The 12,972-nt window shown below is 41.9% G+C and overlaps 2 protein-coding genes across 10 annotated transcripts in view; one reads left to right on the top strand and one right to left on the bottom strand.

Annotated features, from left to right (window-relative positions):
* Positions 1-1,626: 1,626 nt before the first annotated feature.
* Positions 1,627-5,683, top strand: LOC136444907 (uncharacterized). Its single transcript, XM_066442669.1, has 2 exons — positions 1,627-1,892; positions 2,647-5,683. Exons 1-2 carry the CDS (start codon positions 1,679-1,681, stop codon positions 5,670-5,672), a joined length of 3,240 nt encoding a protein of 1,079 aa, XP_066298766.1. The 5' UTR covers positions 1,627-1,678; the 3' UTR covers positions 5,673-5,683.
* A 1,465-nt stretch (positions 5,684-7,148) lies between these two features.
* Positions 7,149-12,972, bottom strand: part of LOC136444908 (E3 ubiquitin-protein ligase Rnf220-like) — a 64,016-nt gene continuing 58,192 nt past the window's right edge. For 8 of the 9 annotated variants that reach the window (XM_066442670.1, XM_066442672.1, XM_066442674.1 and 5 more), the window contains 4 exons: positions 12,424-12,499; positions 11,340-11,466; positions 10,660-10,734; positions 7,149-10,174 (listed from right to left, as the gene is read on the bottom strand). In XM_066442670.1, coding sequence (XP_066298767.1) covers positions 10,103-10,174; positions 10,660-10,734; positions 11,340-11,466; positions 12,424-12,499 — 350 coding nt within the window. In that variant the 3' untranslated portion in view covers positions 7,149-10,102. Of the gene's footprint in view, positions 10,175-10,659; positions 10,735-11,339; positions 11,467-11,567; positions 11,647-12,423; positions 12,500-12,972 lie in introns of those variants that run through there. The other variant, XM_066442679.1, reaches the window with a different exon arrangement.

The following is a 12,972-nucleotide window of genomic DNA, read 5'->3' as shown; positions in this document are numbered from 1 at the left end:
AGACTTGGCGTGTTGACACCAAGGAGGGTTCAAGAACGCCCAAGACACCAGGACGACATACTAGTGCCGGAAGCAGGTTGATAAAATGGCGTCCAGCAAACCAGGTGAGTTAGCATCAAGACTTTTTGAAGGCTCTGCCGTGTGGAATCATAATGCGCTCTGCGCACGACATGGGCAGTGTTGCCGCGTTGTTGAACCTTATTTCATGTTGTGTCTGAGTCTCCACTCTGCACATAAGCCGTTAAGAAATGTCTAACGACACTACCACGTAAGCCAAGTATAAGATAAACACAACTACGTCTTTAAGACTTATTCAGTACTATCGAATGTGCCATCTGATTGATACATGTATACATATTTCTGTGCGTTTGTCAGTGTGTGTGTGTGTTCGTATCTGCATGCCTGTGTGTGTGTGATCATTTGTTTGTATTTGTATCTGCATGTGTGTGTGTGTGTGTGTGTGTGTGTGTGTGTGTGTGTGTGTGTGTGTGTGTGTGATGATCACTGAGTGTGGATAGTGCACTGCACGCAGATCTTATTCAATCACGTCTTTCAAGAGAAAACAACGATTCGCTTTGGAAAACCAACCAACCAAACGGCACGGTAACGCAAACATTCCGAAGTAAAGCGAGCACAGTTAAAATTGCACAAAGGGCATACTATTAGGTTAACAGACCTTCCTAGAAGGAGCCGCGCTTTTCTAGGAAAGGCACCCCGGTCTTAGCCTCCTTTGCAGACGTCTAGGAGCTTCGGCGTTTATTTTCTTGGAAAGATATAGTTTAGGTTCTCAGAAACTAGCTCCCTGCATTAGAGAACCTGGCCCGTGTGGAAAATCGCGAATCAGCGATTCCCAAAATCACAAACGCCGGCGCTCCTAGAAGTCTGGGAAGGAGGCTACCACTGCCTCGAGCTCACGGCTGTTGGAGAGCTAAGTTCGATCAGAAGGTCTGTAATTGTATCTAGTACCCTACATGACCAATATACATATGGCGAGTATCGGGGGCTTGTTTGTGGGCCTGTGTGAAGATATATGGCGCTGATGGGAGTTTCAAGGTTTTTTATCACTCAAGATAAACAAGCGACTCTGCCATAACAAGGAAGTGAATTTGCTGAGATGTTGGCATTTTGCCTGAGGCTTGTGAACAGTAGACTGAATTTGTACCCTTCGCATTTTCACCGCCAATAGGTTGCTAAGAGCCTATGTTTACACAATCTGGGGGCGGTGACAGTCGGCCCGGCCGCTAGGAGCGCGATTTAGTCAGGCTAGGTTGTCGAGTGTTGCAGTTAAAGCTGGTTGCTTGACCCCTTTACTTACTATTATTAGCCTTTTTTCAGGAGCAAAGTTAAAAAACTGAGTGCGTTTGTTCTAATGTGTGTGTTGAATGTTAGACATAGAGGTAATAAGATATACAATGCAAAAGTTACCTTAGCAACTGGATAGATTTCGGTTGTTTGAGTAACCTTCCTTATGTGTACTTAGTGTCTGTGTTTGTGTATATGTGTGTGTATGGGTGGGTTATTGTGTGTGGGAGAAGGGGGAGGGTACTCTGTCAACAGGTATCAGTTTTCCTCAGGTAACTATTATGTCAGTGAAAGTGTTGTGTTTCTTTAATACTTCGCAGAATCTGATGTATTGTCGGAGGCGTTTGAAGTGGTTGTAGATGGAGTTCTGGCAAACATGGTACCATCACTGGCGAGAGAGCTAGGTCTCTCAAATGTCGACATGGACACAATAAAATATGCACATCAAAACGACATCATGGAACAAAAACGAGAGATGCTGAGTCTATGGAAACAAAGGCTTGGAACACGAGCGACCCCTGGCGAACTGATACGGGCTTGCAGGGCGGCCAAGTTACAAGACGTGGCTGACAAAATCCAGAATCCGATCCGTGAGTAATGACATTTTGCCTTGTATTCTTGAGTTCAGATATAACGTTACTTATGGTTGATTGGAAAATCATTTCGTCTTCACTCTTGAGTTACATCCTTCGACTAGAAGTTTTGTTGTTTAGAAGCATATACATGTACTGTATATACAACTGAAGAAGCTATAGATGAATTGTTATGAAATTTGGTATGCGGCTAGGTCTTGACCTACCAAAGAGATAATTTCGGACCCCCTTTCTGTGTTACGTCAGCGTAACTTTGTATCTCGTTCCATATATTTCATCCTAAACGAACAAAATATCTAGCTGTAGTACAGTCTAGGGAGCCGATACTTATATATCCCTTGCTCCTGTATATAACCCCACAAATCGCGATATAAGCCGGTACGCGGTTTGAACTGCGCATGCACAGCAAGATGCAATGAAAGTAATAGGTCAAAGTTTGTACATATACCAAGCATGGCCTAGACAAGAACTGTTTACAAGGTAGGGACATCCACCGCTGACCCCACGCATGCGCAATTCGAACCGAACTAGCTGATACCATGGGAAAGGTAATTCAGAAGGAGGCAAGGAAGGCGGTGTCTAAATTAGAACCCCTTCTTCACTTTGTGAATATTAACATGCCAAAAATCATTAAGATACACCATACTCTGAAACGCGTGTTTTCAATTATTCATACCTTTGTACATTTCAAATGATGACTCGCGCGCGCGTGTTTCTAATAAAATGAAGTGTCCTTATTCTGTTGATATAGATATAAACACAGATGAAGACGTGGTCAAGCAATGTGAAGAGGAGTTGAAAGTGTACTACCGCAAAACCATGTCCTTCTACACACCGCTGAACTGGGCGCCATGGGTGGAGCATGAAATCGAGAACCATCACGTGAAGGCTCGGTTCAAACGAGTCCATCGTCACGAGGGGGGCATCAAACGTATCGCGAAGTCGGAATACTTGGCAGAAGACCAACTCCTCGCCATCATAGAGGGAGACTCCAGGGACAAGAGCATCGGTCGCGTCATCATCGAAGGGCCTCCTGGCATTGGGAAAACCACCTTCTTGAAGGGGTTGGTTTGTGCCTGGGTGAGTGGCGAACGACTTACACATCTGAAGCTGGTGTTCGCCCTCAAAGGCCGCCACCTACCGGAACGTGGCGATCTTTGTGAAGCCATTCTCGCACAGAATCTGTTTCCGGAAGAACACCCCGTCCAGAGCGACCGCAGCATGGCCGGCCATTTGTGGCAATGGGTGAAGGCAAACCAGGACAAGGTCATGTTTATCATCGACGGCATCGCTGAGATACCAGGATTCAAAAAAGTCTCCTACGCAAAAGAGCCGGAACACTTCGTCTCCAAGCTGATTGAGGGTAAAATCTTGAGACACAGCAACGTCTTACTGACAACGACTTCCATCCAAAGGCTTGACGCGCCGGTTCTCAGATGGTGCGATGCCTACTACACCATCGAAGGATTCTTCAATGACGACATAACAAAGTTCGTTGATACATTCAACTTCAAGACACCCAAAGCAAAGGCTGATATCAAAGACCTGCTCGGGTCATACGCTAACACAAGCCTCTTGGAGCTCTGTAGGATCCCCATGTTCCTCTGGTTTCTCTGTCTCATCTGGGACGACAACGATCACAAAAGCAAGGCAAGAACGGTCACCTCGCTACTTGAGGAGATCTTCGACATGGCTCTGAGGAAGGCCCTGGGAGTAAAGGAAGAACTATCAGAAGAGGATCAAGAAAAGGTGGATGAACTATGCAAGCTGTCGTGGGAAAGAACTGTAAGCGGGAATGTCTGCTTGATGAGCAAGGATGTCAAGAACATCAAAGATCTCATGCTCAAGAGCGGGTTCTTGGTCAAGGAGAAGAGCCACAGGGTAGAGTACACATTCGGGCACACCCTCTTCCGGGAGCTCTTCGCCGCCAAGCACGTCGTTACGTTTCCCGACCAGACAGACCTGTACGAGAAACTGTGGGAACCGGGATGTCCCTCCAACTCCAGATACAGCATGGTGTGCCTCTTCGTCGCTGGGCTCCTTGGCGCAAACGCCGGGCCACTGTTTGAAGCGTTTGCTCGACGTTACAGTCATATGCTGAAAGACGACAAGTGTTCTCAGTGCTGCCTCGACGAAGCTGTGATGCTGGCATGTCGGTGCATCGTCGAATCCAGAAACCCGAGGAAGTTTGGACAGGCTGTGGCAACTACGCTGCTAGAGGAAATGGGAGCAGAGAGAGAACTGTCAATCAACTTCTACCGCGAGCAGGTAAAGGTCAACACGTTACTGGGGCTGTCATACGTCATCGAGAACATCAACTGCATGGATGAATTCGGTCGGATCAACGATTCGCAGAGGTTGTCGCTCATCTTGGACAACCTCTGGATCCGTAGCAAGAGAGGGCTACTGCGCTTGGGCGAGGCTATCATGAAAACCAAGTGTGTCCACACACTGTCCATCTCCGTCACGGGCCTCGATGCGAGTCTATTGCACCCCAAAGGCGACGACACGGAAAACAAGGACATGCGTAAGTTCATGCAAACCATAGGGAACACACAGAGTAACATCGCGAAGTTGTCTCTCTCAGCCCAGGTTGACAGAATGAATGAGTCTGCCATTCGACAGGTATCCAAGGCGTTCAGAGACAACGAGGGGCTGAGGGAGCTGGACTTGTTCGTCAGCATGTTCTCCAAATGGTGTGCGCCAAGCTGCCAGAAACTCGTGGAGTACAGCAACCAACCGTGTACAAAGAAGGAGCGCATAGAGATCTTTATCACCGAAGTGGCTGAAGCCATAAGCAACATGAAGTGGCTGGAATCCCTCCGAATCACGGCCAGCATTCTTAGAGAAGACGTGTCCCGGGGAACTGTCGTTCCTGTCCTTCAGAAACACGAGGGCATCACTTCCCTCAGCGTGGTCGGACAGGTCAAGGGGCGGGGCCATCTGACTCTGTACGGGCTCCAGTCCTTGGCGATGATTCTTGAAGAAAACAAGAAGCTGAGGAGCGTGAGCGTCAGGCTGACCACTGTCTCCGATGACATAAAACAGAGGGAGAAAGACTGTGAAAGTCCAAGAGACCCGGGTGACACACGAGCGAACACGCTCTATAACGGCCTCGTCAAGTCTACAGTCACATCCATAGACTTACTCTTCAACTGTGTTCTTCCTCGCGAAGCACGACTCTTTGCCGACATTGTCAGCAACAACCCGCACCTCACAGAAGTGACCTTCTCTTGGCACACCATGTTCCCTTCTTTCCTGGAAAGATTGGCGGATGCTGTAGAGAAGAGCCGTACGTTGAAAAGGCTTGCCTTGTGCGGGAAATTCGAAGACGGCAGCTCTCTGGTGAGGTTGATCGGGTCGGTGTTGCTTGACAAGCCGCCGTCTTCCTCCAAGCCTGCCGGTGGGATCTCGTCCTTGTTCCTACAGGGACAGCCATTTCTCGACATCGCAGTGGACGCTTTAGTGTCGTTTGTCAGAAGCTCAGAAACCAGCCTGAACCGGCCGATACTACTTCATCTCGGCGGAGAGTTGTTTGGTCCACAGGCAGCAGCTGCATCGAGGAACCTGGACGCGCTACGGTTGGACAAGGAGGCATCGGACGATAACTTCATCATCTACCACGGATTGTCTGTGGTAGCCGTGGACGGAGAGAGGCCCAACGTGCTCAACTTCGAGACAACTTTGGCCAGGCAGTTCAAAAGATCATTGCGAGAGAGTTCAGAAGAAATCGTAGTCGATAAAAGGTCAAAGCAAGAAGAACAGACAGAATCATGAACAGCACTGAACACGTGAAACCCTTACATGGACCATGCAGTAGCCCCATCTAACAGGCTAACGAAGAACTGCAGGTGCGATGAGTTCTGTCACATTCATAAAGATCAGTCACAACTTGCATGTGTATGTCAGACAATGTAAAGGACCCCCTTCCAAAGATATGGACCTGCAGCCTCTAAATGTACATTGGAAGGCAGTTATTCCCAAATCTAAGACCCTAGTCTGCACGTCCCTCAGATAGGACGTTAAATGGAGGTCCCGTGTTTGAGCCGGAGAGCCACACCTCAAGCACCCAACACACTTATTGAAAAGAGTAGGGGTCCTTCCTGGTGTGTGTGGATCATACAAATCTGTCCGGATATGCAGCTTGTACTCTTCAGTACAAAACCTGGTGTGTTACGCCTTCTTGCGGTTTACCAGGTATGCAATACAAACAAACAAACAAAATGTGTATATCTGAATTGATTTCTTAGTGTATGCCATGTTTCGATTCACTGGAAGACCATTATCATTATTTTTGTGTGGCTTGTGTGACAGTGACACTATGCATTTGTTTAGGAACCACTGCTTTTGCAAGGCCCAAGGCAATTTCAGAACATTCGAAATCAGACTTTCACATCCAATTTTCTGGTCCTTTCTATACATCGTAAGTTTAAATAACACTATTCCAAAGATGTGATGTCGTCGTGTGGTGAGAACTCGTTGAAAATCTGGGCGCTGATTTTTTGTGATCCCAATATTTAAAGGACTTCTCAGGTGCAATGAGGTGGCTTGTGGCCTTTTTAAACGCCCAAAGTATGGAATTATGATAGAAATGTGCTCATACGAGCAAGTAAATGTTAATATCATACAGATTGCCATGTCCGGAATATTTCGAGTTTTAATGTTCTGAAATTGCTTTGGGTACCTTTAAAGCTACCTTTTAAACATAGTTTCAAATTCAGATTCAGTCCGTAAATACCTGATGTTGTTTAGGTTTCACATATTTTGTTATACACAGTGTGGTATAAATTTCAAGTTTCCCCAGTCTATGTAAAATAAAATACTGTTACAGATGTAAAAGAAGGCAAAAATCCTCATTGTTGTATATACTGTTAATGCATTGAGAAGCAAACCATACCAACTACATTGTATTACCATTGTTTTGAATTATTCTGAGTTGTTTTGAGTTATTAACGTATGTTTGATCATTCCTGTTTTATGTTATACGATTGTGAATTGATTACTCATTAAGTTTCGGTTAAGTTATCCTCTTGTATCCTGATTTGTTATGATTTGTCATGTAATGTAAGGGCTCCCTTGGAAATCAGTAACAAATGTTTACTGAAGGGACCACCCTAAAGATTAATTAAAAAAAATCATTCTTTGAATTGTGGGGCTTTTTCACACCATACAGTGGATGAGATGGCAGCTACAAGAGACAATGATAGTATCACTGTCCGATCCAAGGAAGAAAAAACACTACAAGTTCTGCTCTCTGTTGCTCAGGGTTTTTTATTTATTAAGTACCACAGACTTGGCCAGTTTCTCACCCATGCAGCATTATTAGCTGTTTTAAGGTATAGTTACACTTCTGTTAGTATTCCAGAATTCACGTCCAGCAACAAATATTCTCAACATACTTAAACATTTGTACACCAATTAGTTACATCTGGAGTTGCCACAACAATAAAGCAGCCGTTTTCTTCTACAATACTTTAGAACTGAAAGTGGGGCCACAAACAGTGAAATAAAAGAAGAAATCATAAGTTATTTAACAGAGACTTACATGTAGTTTGTTTATTCATACATGAATACTTTCTATGCAAAAATGTAGGTCCTTTATAAATAATACTCTTTTGATTGTTCGTATATGTAGCCTGGATGCCGTCTGATCACTACTGGGGCTCCTACATTCGCTGCCCTAATTTTTTCAGGGTAGCTTAGCGTAGGAGCCTCAGTTGCAATTGAATGGCGCCCAGGCTATTGTAGTTTTAACACTGCTGTGCGCCAGTATTTATTTCTATTTGTATGATAAGTGCTAATTTTATCTCCCCTCAAATAGACGAGGGAATACTCTCTCAATTTTCTTTCTACCTTCATTGTAATCTTATGTATGAATCATGTATTTGCATTGATTGAAGCTTCTAATGTCTTCACCGGTAAGAGTTCCAAAGTGTATGTGTTGAAATCAGAGCAACATGGAACTTTGCAGTGGTGGTCAAAATGTATCCATTTGTATTTGCAGTCATGAAAACTGTATCGTCAAACAACATTTGAGTACTAAGGCCACACCAATTTCATTTTTTGGTTAACGGATTTTTACCTAAAAAAGAAAAAAAATTAGAAAAAAAATAAGCATGAAAACAGAAGGCTGGGCCAGCCTTCTATTTTCATGATTTTTTTTTTCTAAAGTTTTTTTTTTTTTCTGAAAATAAAAATCCGTTAACCAAGAAATTAAATTGGTGTGGCCTGAAAATAAAATTATTCCAACGTGAATAAAGATTTAGGAGTGATTGCTACAAATCAGTGTGCACTGATCATTTCTTTACGTCTTTTCTTGCTTTTAAGGTTTTGTCGCAAACAAGGCATGAAAGATCAGCTCCTTAAAAAAAACGCACATGGCTTTTTCTTCCAACTTTCTTCAGTGCAAAAGTGCACATTGTCCAGGAGTGATCTAAAATATGCGAAAAACTCTGGTCACTTTAAATGTAGAATGTCACATACATGCGTCTGTTTGAGTAATACACCATGCCAAATATGCTTACTTATCTTGCGACAAAAAATAACAAAATGCCTCTGCCCGAGGCATTGCCAAAAGACTTATCACATATAAAAAGATGCTCTTTTATTGAAATGACATAGAAACTTAAAAATCCGTAAGCTTCAATGTAGGCTTTCCAAATGGTTCCCTTCAATTTCAAAACATGACATTCAATATTCAAAGTGACAAGTGTTTTAATTTCAACATAAAAGGCTTCAGTGATGAAGAATAAACAACTACTTGTAAACAACATGGCGTAAATAATCATAAAAAATGTTATGATCAACTTTGGACTTTCAAATAACAATTATGTTACTTCTCTAACATAGTTACTGAGTATTAACACTTAAATCATAACAATAAAGACGAAAAAACAATTATTTCACATACTTAAAGATTTCACAACCTGCGTAAGCTAATAGTTAGTTTACTTTTATCTTGATACAATAAGTACAATCCTTGCAACTGTGGTACTTCTTTGTTAACACTGTACTTACATTAAGTATTCAACACACACTGCCGATGGGGTTTGATAAAGAAACTGTTTTACCAGACTTGTTCTTAACATAAAGAACTTAGCGACTTTTTCCAACACAACTTAACCTGTGGACCCTTAAAATGGGAGATTCCATTTTCAGTACATCTATAGGGGTGGACCAAGATTCTTTGTGTGTGTTGTGGTAATTGAGCAAATCTTTTATTTAGGTCAAGAGTGCAGCAGTTCTTTTTCTTTCATCGTTTCTTGGTTTATTTCAACTTTCTCCAGTGAAGTACTGTATTCAACTTTTGGAACAACAAACCGAATTTTTATTACGCTTTCACAAACCTCTACATGTACTAGTATGTCCCCGAATCCTTCCATCTCTTTCCTCATTACAATATGAAAACAAATCTTGTACCTTTCTGTGGCAACTTATGTTTCCTTGTCACCCACCTTAAACAATGGTTCAGTCCAACATTTCACGCTGTGTCACAACGTTGCAGATTACTACATTGTAGAAAAAGGGGGACTTCTCAGAAGGACATGCTTACGATTTCATATATTACAGCACTTATTTGTGCTTAAACAGGTGTGCGGATACACAGAAGAATAAACATTTACACCTGCCGCTACTCACTAACACCTACAACAACCGGCTTATACAAGGCCAACAAACTCTCAACTAGGTTTTAAGGCATCTGCATACATTATATACACAGTATACACACACATGCTCATACACATATATAGATATCCTTTAACAACTCTTCTGTAGGAAACCCTGAAGAAATTTTGGCCTGTATAGCTTGTGATGTTGTGCTTTTTTTCCACGTATCTTGCAATGCAACATGATATATTTATTCATCATAATCTAGACCGGTCAACATCCATAGCCACTCCACAATAACAAAACCAGCACCAACTTTGATTGTCCAGTTTTCACAGAATACAAATAGCGGGGACATCAAGCCATGACTTCGTTGGTTGAAATGTTTGAACGATCCGACAATTCTTGAAGCATTTCTTCGTAGCATTGGCCATTTCTTCCCCTAGACGAGTTGCAATCAAATTTACAGCATTGTTTGCGTGAGTAAAAACAGCTGAAGTTGTACTGGAGCTCTTGTCCGCTCCTGTTTGTGCTATACAGTTTTAGTATGCCTGTAGCTGGGAATGGTGTCCGCTCTCCCTGTGTGAATGTTTTGGTTGTCAGAGGTAGATGCGCCGTAGGTCTGCCGCTGCTGTGATCATGTTACACTGGGGACACAGCTTCTTTGCACCCTGTAGAGAAAGTTAAGTATTGTTACAGTTTGGAGAAGTTTATTGTAGTGGTGGGAAGGGGGAGGGGTGGTTGGGCAAATTCTCAATGTGGATTGTGGATGCAATACGATTGTCACATTTTGTACATGATAACTATACTGTGATGGAGATGGGGCAGTTTACATTTTATATGCATTACGATTGTTCAATTGGAAAGAAGTTAACAATACAGTAATTTTAGTTGCAGGTGTGTGTGTGTGTGGTTAATCTGGATGCACTCTGCCAATTAAATTTCTATCCATTAAAACAGACATAGACAACATTTTTCAATGGCTGAGCTACAAAAAGATGTTATGGCTAAAAAAACGATAACGGTAAAAAATACCAGTGTTATTAAGGTATCTGTATCTATATAGCCGGTATAACTGCCCTTCGGCATAACACACAAACTTTGTTTGTTCGATTGTCAGTTATATCACTATGAATCTTGTTGCTGTGTGTCTTACCAAAGTTCTGAGCCAGCACTCTTCACAGTGGACATGCCAGCAGTTGATGGACACTAGAGGGATAGTGTAGGGCTCCTGGTTGGGTCAACAAACAAAAAATATCAAGAAACAGTAAAAAACGAATCCTACACATACTTTGCACTTTTATAGAAAGGGTTATCAAAAATGAAGGCCATATATCAAGGTGCTAACTTCAAATACTTGAAGGATGGTACCATAAGAAGATATGTATAATTTGTTCCCTTACTAAGGGCAGACACTAGATTTATTCAGAATCCTGCCCACAGTTTTTGATTTGTAAAACCAAATACTAGTATTGAGGAAGCCTCAAAATGTTTACTTTTACTATAATAACTAAAATCAATCCAAAATTCAAAGGAAATGATGGTTAATCTTGAGTTTTAGTAATTTTCCACAAATTGGAAAATGCAAAGAACTTCATTGACGCTCTAAAGACCTACCGTATGACACAAAGTGTCCTTTACTCTTCCCAAAGGGGACTATCCCATATCCATAAAGTCTATAATCTATCTATTGAGAGGATTTGAGCAGAACTGGGGGAAACAACTGGCAGAGGTGAGTAATTACATGTATTGTATTTTGTAAATGGACAGGTCTAATAAAGAAACAAAGAAATAAAAAAAGAAACTATATGTGTGGAGGGGTGTTGCTGGACTGACCATGCAGATGAGACACTTGATGCGGTCCTTCTTGCTGAGGAGCTGCTCCTGTTCCCGGATCTTGGCCTTCAGCGCCTCCACCACCTTATCACTGACAGGACCGCGGCTTGTGGACGCTACGGGCTCCCTGTACAGTCAACGGGAAATTAAGACTTTAGTTTCTTCATGGATAGACATGGAGGACTCAGGTTATTAAGTCTGTTCATGTATATGCAACTAAAGCCATGTAGCCTCGATTTTAATCTAAATTATATGGATGACATCTACTTGCATAAATTTTCTTCGGCTCGTGGACGCTACGGACTCCCTGAACAGTCAACAGAAAATTAAGACTTTAGCTTCTTCAAGTATAGAAAAGGATGAAATTAGGTCTGTTGATGGATATGCAAGTACAAAGTGTACTGAGTAGTAATGATGTACATGTGGAAAAAAGTGGATCCACTCCTTTAAAAAGCCCTGAACAGCTAACAGGAAATGAAGACTTAAGACTTCATGGATAGACATGGAGGCTATCAAGTCTGTTCATGTATATGCAACTAAAGCCATGTAGATTCAATTTTGATTTAAATTATATGGATGACATCTGCTTGCATAAATTTTTGTGGGTTTGAAAAAAAAATTTAAGACCACACTGTAAATCGCACAAAGCATCAGTTTTGGGGTTCCCAGAGGATGTCATCCATGTAATTGAATCAACATGGCCTAAATAAGTAGCATCCAAAGTAGTAAATAAGTCAAAAGTACAAGTGGAAAAAGGTGGACAAAATCTTTTAATTTAAAATCACTTCTAAAACATCTTGAAGTTCCTCATAACATCACTTTTGACACTGTCAATCATTAGATAATATCACTGTAGAAGAGAGGGGGTGACCTGGTGTGCTTGACTATGAGTATGAAAGCGACGGCATTGCACTATCAGCTTTTGAAAAGGCATTACGATTTGACTTTGGGTTCATCCAAGACATAGTATTGCTCTAAAACCAAGGAGGTTAACCTCCTTGCTAAAACTAAGTTTGGTTTGTCAGCTTTCTCTGTAATGTGTGCTGAAATATTTATTTCCATATTACAAACAAATTTTTCTCACCTTGATTTGGTGCCCCCTGCCTCTGTAGTTTCTCCTACAGAATCTGTTGTTGGGCCATTAGCTGTGGTTGGATTACCTAAAAAAAAAAAGAAGGAAAAATTTTCAGAATGATACACTACAAAAGACATACTTGTGAATGCAGCAAGCTATTGTAATTGAAATCTGATCCAATGCATTGTCAACCAAAGTTCTATTCATGATGTCAGGTGGCAGCTAATTAATATTCATGACCTGCTGGCTCATTATCATAATTTATACAATTCTATATTCAAGGGCAATATTTGAAGATTTATGACTGTTGGCAACACACAATTGAGTTTTTTTGTTCGTCTAAAATAAACATACCTTAAGATTGTATGTAAGAATAAATTTATACTTAAGTAACCTTAGGATAGATGTTTAAATACAACACAGACCACAAGCAAAAAAGACCAGTTTGTCATACATAGAGAATTGGTGTTGCCAATGATGCTTTGTGATACGATATAGTTCTTTTCAATTTCTCCAGACGGGCGGAGGCTTCGCGCCTCCCCCACCCCCTCACAAACT

Source organism: Branchiostoma lanceolatum, chromosome 11, assembly GCF_035083965.1.
Source record: "Branchiostoma lanceolatum isolate klBraLanc5 chromosome 11, klBraLanc5.hap2, whole genome shotgun sequence".
Classification (NCBI taxonomy): domain Eukaryota; kingdom Metazoa; phylum Chordata; class Leptocardii; order Amphioxiformes; family Branchiostomatidae; genus Branchiostoma; species Branchiostoma lanceolatum.
This window is presented reverse-complemented; position numbering and strand designations above follow the sequence as displayed.